This window comes from Egretta garzetta, unplaced genomic scaffold (genome assembly GCF_000687185.1).
Source record: "Egretta garzetta isolate BGI_Z169 unplaced genomic scaffold, ASM68718v1 scaffold329, whole genome shotgun sequence".
NCBI lineage: Eukaryota > Metazoa > Chordata > Aves > Pelecaniformes > Ardeidae > Egretta > Egretta garzetta.
The window spans coordinates 6,249,907-6,260,229 of NW_009269999.1; the positions used below are offsets into that span (position 1 = coordinate 6,249,907).

Below are 10,323 nucleotides of genomic sequence, written 5' to 3' on the forward strand. Positions count from 1 at the left end.
ATCTCTTGAGCTTCAGCACAGAAAAAGGCAAAGTCTTGCACAGGTACTAACCCTCTGCACAGGTACAGGCTGGGGACTGGCTGGCTGGGGAGCAGCACTGCTTAAAAGGTCTTGGTTGGCAATAGATAAACTAGTGGTGTGCCCTGGCAGTAAAGAAGCCTAGCAGCATATTGGTCTGTACCAACAGGACCGCAGCCAGTAGATAAAGGGAAGAGATTATCCACCTTTCCTCAGCAATCATAAAACTGAGTCTGATATACAGCATGCAGTTTTGGACCTTCTGGTACTAGAAAGAAGTTGGTAAGTTTGAATGAATCCAGGGGAGGAAGGCCACTAAGATGACTGAGGGGGAAGAATATATGACCTGCAAGAGGAGGCTGAGGGATCTAGGTTGTTCAGTTTGGAGAAGAGGTTTTGGGGACACCCTAACAGCAGCCTTATTTCCAATATCAACAAAGAAATTAAAAAGAAGATGAAGACATAGGTGCTTGTCAGGAGAATTATAGACAATGACCATAAATTGGAAAAGGGAAGGTTTAGACTGCATATAGAGAAACAATTCTCTATTTGAGGACAATTAGGAGTAGAAGAGGCTTCACAGAGACATGGTGGAAGTTCCGTCCTTGGAGGTTTCCAAGACCTGTCTAGACAAAGCCCTGAGCAACCTGATCTGCATTTGGTGTTGGCCCTGCTCTGAGCAGGAGGTCAAATAAGAGACCTCCTGAGCTCCCTCACAACGTGCATGAGTCTGTAATTATGAAATTCACATATGATGATCATATATGATCCTATTTGCATCAAATGAAATGAACCCACAGAACAGGTATCAGCAAAATCAAACCATCATCCAAGGCCTGAAATTGCTCTAATTGTTGTTTGCTGCTTATGAGCAAAAAAAGGAAAAACGCAATGTCTCCATATTGTTCCCAACCATTTCTGTATTGCAACAGAGACTGACCTCTGTTTGAAGCTGAGCAGGAAAATTTGTGGTGTTTTTTTTGTTTTTTTTTTTCATGGTTTGGAAAAGACACAGATTGCTTCTTCATTTAAAAAAACATCTTGGAGTAACTGTTTCATTTGTAAAAAATATGTGGCACTGTGAAAAAAAATCCAAGTCTTTTACAAAAGAAAAAAGGAAAGTATAGGCTGGTATCTAATCAAGATTTGGGGATAGTGAGATCTGTTGGAATGTGACCTAGTTTTCCATGATAAAATGCATTATGGAGTATTAAAGGTGGATAGGACAAGAGAAATTAAATAAGGAAAAAGTTTATTTTCAGAGTAATGTATTCTGTACTCTGTAATGATGTGAGAAGTACAGACTTAACAATGGGCAAGAAATAAGCAAGTATTGGTGGTGGAGGATTGGAAGATTCTTGTGGCTCTTTTCTTTCTTGTGAAAGAAGAGTAATGACTGCATTTACCTGTAGCCTTTAGCACTTTCAATGAGGGATGAATGTATGATCTTGACAGTTTTTTTGCTTAGCAAGATTGGTTTTGCAGGTGTCTAAATAATATATAGAATTGACAAAGGTAACAAGGATTTGCTGAAAATTTTAATTATTTCTTTCAGGGCACAATCAACTGTTCATGATTTCTTGAAGGCTCAGTATAAAGCCTTGAGACACACTTGTAACATGAGAGCCTCAGCTGTGCCTGTAAATATTACATGAATTTTTTGGCTTGCAAAACCAATATGTTGATTTAGAGACAGATAAGGCACTTGGCAATAAACATGCAATATAAGTGTCTGTGCATCCAAATACCATTTCAGGGACAGTGACTGCACATGCAAATGTTATGGATGAGTTTTATGCAAGTAGGTTTGAAAATGTGGCTTTTTCTTCTCATAGCATACTTGGGACACTATACTAAAAATTACATTCTATAAAAAATCAAGCAGCCTTCTGCAGATTATACAGGCTGAATTGAAAGACTTAGTAAAAAAGATCATCTGAAATACTGATATAGAAATCTCTCTCTTTTTTTTTTTTTCTTTTTTGTAGGTTCGACCTAAACCAGTTGCCCAAAATAACATTCCTATTGCCCCAGCACCTCCTCCAATGCTTGCAGCTCCTCAGCTTATTCAGAGGCCTGTGATGTTGACAACAAAGTTCACACCCACCTCTTTACCCAACTCTCAGAACTCCATACATCCTGTTCGTGTAGTTAACGGGCAGACAGCAACCATAGCCAAAACTTTCCCTATGGCACAGCTCACCAGCATCGTGATAGCAGCACCAGGTACCAGGCTCGCTGGACCTCAGACTGTACAGATCAGCAAACCAAACATTGAGAAACAGGTACAGATGAGAAAGTGTCTACTACTGCAGTGTACTGGGTTTATTGCTTTACTGTGCCAGTTTGGAGAGGCTGACAACCATAGAGAAATTTTCAGTGGGCACTGAAGACACTCATGTTCCAACAACACTGCAAATTATGGAATGACTTGCAACTCTTGGGGCAGAAGTTACTATTTTCTTTAATGTGGCCTATTGGAATCTTTTTCTCATGCTTTTGTGTTTTTTATGCTCCCCCTACTGTCTTAAGTTCAGTAGTTTATAAGCTAGCTACATTGCAGGGCTGTGCTCGTGCAAACTGAAGTCCATGTTTGTATGAAAACTTTAAGAAACACTTGAAAAATATTTTCTGTGTTTCTGTTTTTCAAAGGGGTTGCTATGTGAAAGGCAAAAATTATGCAAAATCGTAGGGGTATTTAATATGATAAATGCAGCTATTTCTTCCTTGATCTTGCAGTCTTGTGATTGGAGGCAAAACAGTCTCACCCAGCTTCTGAAGACTGATAGTTCCCTGTGACTAACTTGCATTGATTAAATGGAAAGGAGACCCTCAGAAACAGAGACTTCTAGATGCTCAGTGTTAAAGTCTCTCTCCAGAAAAGACTTTTATAAAATAAAACATGGCTTTAGTCAGTGTGGATTGCAACTGAGAGTCCTTGCCATTCAGTTCAAGCAAAGAAATCTTCTGTTTCATTTTTAACACTTTTGTATATTATATGTTAGTATAATATTGTATACTATATAATACATCTATATCACATCTAGATCTATAACATATAATATTTCTGTAATTTATGTAAATAATAGTAGTATATATTTAATTTATAACTCTTTCATAGACTAATGTGCCTTGAAGTTACCTCTGCTTTTGAAGTCACCTATGGAGACTGTGAAAATCATGTGCATGAAAGATATGCTCATGCTCAATTCTGCTTATGAATTCTTATAAGTAGGTTCTGGCGTACCTCAAGGCTGTTCCACAAGTTGTTTAGCCATGCATGCCCTTTTCCTATGATTTGAAGTTGTGCTTCTACAGTACTATACTTTTGATTGATATTCCTTTTGATGTCAGCAATATTTGTTTGCTCTTTGAATAATTACTGGCAATTCAACTGTTGAAAAACATACAGAAGAATGCTGGTGGTTTAATAATACATGAATTTTTCTGTATATTTTCTCCATGTCATAAAGGGGCAAAGTTTACCTCTGTAGGTTACCTCACCCAGTTTGTAGCCTCAGCAGCTATGCCATGGGCTGAGGATTGTCATGCAGGGGTTGTGATACCATTGCAGAAGTTTATGACTTCAGACAAGAAAAAAGCTTCAGAAATATCTGAGATCGTAGGAGTCAGAGAGACAGGTTTTGAGCCATTCATAATTATATGAAATATGAAGACTGAGTGAGAAGTACAGAATGCATGTGCCATGCAGAATGGTTTCTACATGGAAGTCTTCAATGGGATGCTTAGTGCCTGTTAGTTTTCCTGTACCACATAGTGATTTCTGTAATGGATTTAACTCATCTTAAGATGACTTTTACTGCTTGCATGGCTGTGTGGGTTAATGGAATGGTGGTAAGGCGGTTTTCATCCTTTGTTAAAGGAAAACACTTTATTTAACATTCCTCTCACATCAGATTCCTCAATTAAGTCTTTGTTAGTACACTGCCAGCTTCAAACTTTTACTCCTGTATCTGCGAAAGTATTTGTTCTGCTTTATTAGTCAAAGTGAAAAAAGTCATTCTTATCACTGAATGAGAGAAACACTGTTTCTTTTCAGACTATTAAACCACATGTGGAAGCAGAAGAGAAGCAAACAGAAAGTCGTACAGTTACTCCACCTGCTGCACCGAAGCCAAAACGAGAAGAAAATCCACAGGTATTGGAACACACCCAGAGCTTTCTTTTAAGACAAAAAGGAAACATTCTGTCCTTCAGGAAACATTTTTCCCCCTCTGTTCCCTCAAGACTCCTTAACTTTAACATTCCATACATTCCTGTTGGACAGCAGTAGTTGATAAGGCTATAGAATAAGAAATCTAAATAAATATAATGCATTGCATTTTTCAGTCCTGGAATGCATTTGACTTCTGAGTCTTTTGTAAGTTAGAAGATCATAATTTCCCTCTGATATTTCCTTCACCCAGGAGGCTCAGATTACAGTGTTGATTTCCATTCCTTTGAGGTATTAGGTTATTTTTAATGCTGGAGAAATGTCTTTATTTTGCTTTATAAAATATTTCTGCTCTGGTGAGCAGGATGGAAGGAGTCGTGTATTGTTCACACTCTGCCTGGTTTTTATTCCAGTTAAGGTCCAGTTGGTTTTGGGGGGAAAGAGAGGACAGAATGGCTATTTCTTAAAGCCTTTCTTGCCACGCAGAGCTTTGGAACTGATTGCAGCTAAATGCTCTACTACATTTGTTTTTGTAGATGGATTAAAACCGACTACTGTGTGAGCATTAACTGTTGTCAGTACAAATTCTGATTTTTACATGTCTGTGCACTTCCTGCATTAAAAATAGAATACTTTAAGAAAGCCATAGCCCTTATCGAATGCCAAATGCAAGCCAGAGTTGCTCCTTGTAGTTCGCAATATATGGAGAATGATCTTCAACTAGCAATATTTTGCTGGCAGTTGAACTGCATTGGTATTTACTAAGAGCCAATCACATAGCTGGTTCAGTGTTGGACTGGAAGTAAAGAAACTCCTTTCTTGTTCCCAGCTCTGCCAACTCTGTGATCATGAGCAATTGGCATGTCCCTCTATCTCAGCTTAGGTTCCCATCTAGAAAATGGGACTATTATCTGTCCTCGGTAAAGCAGTTTGACATATACGAATGAAAAGTGATTTATAGAAGCAAAGTATTACTAATAACATTTTTGTTCTTAGTTACCTGTCAACTGACTTTAAAGGGCCTAAGTGACATAGCTCATCCTAACAGTTGGACTTGTCATGATCTTTTCTTCTCCCCCCTCACAGAAACTTGCCTTCATGGTGTCTCTGGGACTAGTTACTCATGACCATCTGGAAGGTAGGAAAAATGTCTTAAGTTGGTTCTTGAGCTCCCTGTTTCATGGCCATTCTGAATTGGAAGTACAGGTCCAAAATATTTCTATATTAAATGCAGTATTTTCTTACACAAAAATATGTTTGAGATGTCTGTACTCTTGATCTAATTTAGTTTGTTGTGCATGCTTTTTAATTCCTCTTGTTACATTGAAATAAAGCATTTGCTTATGTAGCTGAGATCAGTGGTTAGGAAGAAAGTGTATTCTCTGATGGTAGGAAAGACATCTGTGACAATTCTATTGCTTTCTGCACAACTCCTGCAAAGTTACACCATGGGTAATTTTCCTGTAACCCATATCTGGATTTTTCATTTATTTCATGGGACTGTAATCTGTAGTGAATGAGTTAATATATTATAAATGGTTTTATAATTTAAAATTCTTAATCCTATACAGTGAAATACAGCCTAACATTTCAATGGCTTGCACATGTCTGTACTGTATTATTTTTAGGTATTAATAAGGTTACCGACAAGGTTACCAGAGGCTTTTCATTTTCGATCCCAGTTACACTGACCATGAGTTTAAAATGTCTTAGACATGGAGTGCTTAGCGATAAGATGGCAGTCATTTCATTAGTTTGTTGAGCACTGTATTTGTATTCCTTGTCAGGTCTTACTTTTCAAACCTTCAGAAATTAGAAGTATAACAAAGTTGCCTATATTCAGCACGATTGGTGTTCCGTAGAAATCTTCACAGCTCTCCTCACATGCAAACCGAATTCTGAGGACTTTATTTAATTTCTGAGACCCATTATTTTCTAACCTGAATGCTTTGTTTTGCAAGAAATCCAAAGTAAGCGACAAGAGAGGAAAAGAAGAACAACAGCAAATCCAGTGTACAGTGGAGCCGTTTTTGAGCCTGAGGTATTAATTTTTTGCTGGGGGAAGCTGGTATTTTCATTCTGAGCTTGTGTCACTTTCTGCCATGTTGCTACCTCCTAAGTTATCTCAGTTCTAACAAGACAGGCAAGCTATCATTTATAATTCAAAAGGCCATTGCAATGATAGGACCCTCAGATTTTTAAATAGTAAGTACATTGGGATGTTCTCTTAATACTTACGTTTTTTCTACCTTCTCCTATGTAAAGCTCACGTTAAATGGCAATGTGTACCGTTAGGTCAACCTCTGTATCAGCCTGGAGCAGTCCAGGTGTCAGAAGTAGCATAAAAATGCGAACCTTTCTGAAGCACAGCTTCAGAGCTGAACAGCCAGTCATCTCACTTAGTACTACTGTGCTGTTCCTCAGCTGTTGCATATAGTTGTTGCCAAAGATGTTGCCAACAAAAATTGTTATATTCTTCCCTGCAGCGCAAGAAGAGTGCAGTCACGTACTTGAACAGCACAATGCATCCCGGGACACGTAAAAGAGGTGAGGTATACTTAGACCTGTCTCCCTGCTGTATGCCTCTTCCTCCATCTTGCATTTGCAATCCCCTTATTGATTTGAAGAGCAAAACAAAGGAGTCTGCAGTACTTATTTTTTTGTCCAGTAAATTTCCATGGTAGACAAAGATCATGACTTCTAGGAATTAGCATAGCAGGTTTTATTAGGCAGCTCAATGTTTCGTTTCAGTTTCACTCTCCAAAAAAAAATAAAATACAATAGATAGAGCAAAGTGAAAGGTGAGATGTTTGAACATCGTTTAGTGGTATAAAGCTGCTGTCAAGATCCTCTTGTTAATAACTAAATTGTATTGTTACTGTCAAGAGGAAGATGGTTATGGAAAAAGTGTCTGTGCCCTGAATAGGAGAGGATACTTAGTGTGACAAAAGCCTTGTTCCCCACTGGGAGTAGAGATGGGTCCTTCAAAAGAATTTATCTTGAGCAGGAAAGGCTATCGTGCTCATACTGAGCACTTTTCTGCAACCAGAGTGCCACTTGTCCTAAAATGAGAGATGATCTCTCATATAGGTATGCAGTATTATGCATTAGAAATCCTTCTGTAGAACAGGTGAAATTTAAAATCTTCCATTATGGTGAAACAAGTGAGTATGGTGAAACAGATGATTCAGAACAGCATAGGAGAGAATGTGATACCATTTTTTTTTGTGCGTGGCCTCAACTACGTATAAATGACAATCTTTCCCTGGTTTTTGGTGATTTTCTGCAGTCCTTAAAGACTCATAATACCTTCTTTACTCCTGAGTTTGCTGTCTAAAAAACAGTAATCAATCAGATTAAAAAACCCACAGTCCTACCTGGCACTGACCAGTTCCATTATCTTTGGTTTTTGGCTGCAAGGTCAAATATTCAGTTGATATGTGCTCTCCTGATAGACCTCTTCAGTCCAGGAGGCAATGTGGCAAAGCTGACACTTCTGCAGCTATGCTGTTTCTAAGTAAAATACATCAGTCTCTACTGCCATCCTCTAATAACATTAAATGTATTTTTTTTAAATTATATGATGTAGATTCTAGAGAGAGAGAGTTTTGCATTTACTCTGTGGATAAGTAAATGTTCTTTCTTCTAGTAATGATTTCTTAATTCTATTTTATAACTCATTGTGAACAATTACTGTATCAATGAAAGCGATTGCATGCTTTTGTACTTGATACTCTCTTAGCCTGTTTTTGTACACTGACTGCTATTATACTTCCTTTTTTTCTCACACCCTGTTGTGAGCCTGTACCTTGCATCAGCACCAAATTAGGAGCACACTTTTCAATTGACAAAGATTTGGATGTATACATTTGTTTTGTGATTTAGTATAGCAATATATTAGGTGAAAAGCTTATGCAAGCATGTGCCCTTGAGAGCTTTAGTTTAGTTCTAGATGGTGCTGAGCGTGTCAGAAATTTCAGCCATGGACATCACTATTAGAAATCTGTTTCCAAGGACATACTTAGTTTTGGAACATATCCAGGCCTTAAATGCAAGGTTTAGCATGTTAATAGGTATAGACTGACAATCTGTAAACATAAGATCTGGGGTATTACTCCTAGATCCTAACTCCTTTATGTTTACATATCCATAAATTACCCTGGAGAAGGGAGGCAGAAATGATGGTTACATACTGGGTTTTTGCTGTCTTGCTTTGCATACATAATTTTACGAAAATTGTTATGAACACATTTTGCACTTCTGCTAGTCTAAAGGAGCATATAGGAGTTGTGCATAATCAAACATACTTGACTGAGAAAGTCTAAGAAAGAATACAGAATTTGAAGAGGATTACAGTGGAAGACTAGTGGTAGATTACAACTGGTAGTGCTGGTGTTATGGGTCAGACAACAGGACCTGTTCTTGAGATAGCCTAATTTTAAAAATATACCAGTAGGGTAGAAAGTGCTGATCTGTGGGTGAGCGGGTTTAAAAAAAGGGAAAGAAAAGGAGGAGGTCGGTGAGTGTTGGCCTCTGATAAAGGACTTAACCTTTGTGTAGATTTATGCTGGCACTAGAAAGATAGGGAGGTGTGGAATAAGAGTAGAAACGATTTAATAGTAGTTATTGTAGCTTCTCTCTAGCTTTGATGTCAACATGTTTTCCCTAAAAACTGAATAGCCTCATTTCTAGGAGTGGCAAGTGTCCCCATGCTGCTTTTGTAGGAGTGATTCTTTGACCCTCTACAGACCTTATTTCTGTTTCCTTCTGAAATACATCTTTTAAATGTTCTTTCCTTGCAAAATTCTACTTAAAGATTTCTAAAAAATGTTTAAATCTTTGCTTCTGTCCTTCCACTTGTAACTTTTATATTAACTTCCTCTCTGTGCTACATCATTTCCTTTTTCACGCTAGCCAATGAGGACCACTGGCCAAAGGTATGTAAGATCTTTTTTTTTTTTTTTTTTTTTTTTTTTGTGTTCCCTGTTGTTAATATGTAGGTCGTCCACCTAAATACAACACGGTGCTGGGGTTTGGGGCTTTGACCCCCACATCCCCTCTGTCCAGTTATCCTGACTCCCCCGAAAATGAAAAGACAGAGACCACATTTACTTTTCCCGCAGCTGTTCAGCCTGTCTCCCTGCCTAGCCCCAGCTCCACAGACGTAAGTAACTCTTGGGGAGGGGGTTACTTTTAGAAAGATACACAGAAACAGCCACAAGGAAAATCATTGCAGATTTTGCTTCTTTAGTCTCACTCATCATTTGTCCTGACTGAGTGCAGTGAAACGGCCCAGCATTCTTCTAACACCCTTCCTTTTTCCTCCTGCACCTATGTTCTTATCCTGTGGAGATTTTATTTATAACTCCTTCAGTGGATTGAAACATTGGGAGGCACCAGGCATGCCAGATGAGCTCATTTCCTTTGTGCAGTGTCTGAGATCTTGTCTGACTGAATTGAATCTGTCATCCATGAAAAAAGGGGAAGGGGAGAATGAAAAGTATTACTTACAGACCATAATAAGAAAAAGTTGGGGTGTTTCTATAATGAGAGAAGGAGGGGAAACCGCTCAGATCACCAAGGAGCAGCAGTTCTGGTGTACTGGTGTAGCTAAACACATCGCCTCCGTGGTCAGATTGCAAAATCTGTCTTGAGTAAAATCTGGTAAAGTTTTTGTATTCTATGAAGAACTGAATGTCCTCATTTTAAGTTAATTCAAAGATAAGATTTGCTACTCAAACCACAGCCTTTTTTAAGTTGCCGAGAACTATCCAGTTATTTCATTGTTTCTATTTCTTGCAAAAACATGATGAAAAAAATTAAAAGTCATGCATAAACTTTAGAAGATAAATAGCGTGGGAAGAATTGGAGTAAGTTGCTATGTTGGACATGACATGCATTATTGTCATGTCCAACATGACATAATGAAGGGACTGTACACTATGGTTTGTCTAAAAGTGTACTGGGACTGTTCAGTATGGGTGAAACAATTCTCAGGAGTTGTAGCGTACTATCCAGTAAAGTGCTTGCGTTTTAATGACTAGTACTTACTGAGCACAATTTAAAAATAAAAAGGTACTTGATTATTTCTTCATACCAGTGCTGCAAACTCCTTCTGCAAACTGAGTCAG

General features: G+C 38.2%; 1 protein-coding gene across 4 annotated transcripts in view; it reads left to right on the forward strand.

The window, feature by feature from the left end:
- The window catches only part of PHF21A (PHD finger protein 21A), a 138,723-nt gene that overhangs the window by 110,345 nt on the left and 18,055 nt on the right, over positions 1–10,323 (forward strand). For 2 of the 4 annotated variants that reach the window (XM_035902921.1, XM_009647598.2), the window contains exons 9-14: positions 2,007–2,303; positions 4,079–4,177; positions 5,279–5,330; positions 6,154–6,233; positions 6,679–6,739; positions 9,107–9,129. In XM_035902921.1, coding sequence (XP_035758814.1) covers positions 2,007–2,303; positions 4,079–4,177; positions 5,279–5,330; positions 6,154–6,233; positions 6,679–6,739; positions 9,107–9,129 — 612 coding nt within the window. Of the gene's footprint in view, positions 1–2,006; positions 2,304–4,078; positions 4,178–5,278; positions 5,331–6,153; positions 6,234–6,678; positions 6,740–9,106; positions 9,130–9,192; positions 9,357–10,323 lie in introns of all 4 variants that reach the window. The other 2 variants (XM_009647595.2, XM_009647596.2) reach the window with 1 other exon arrangement.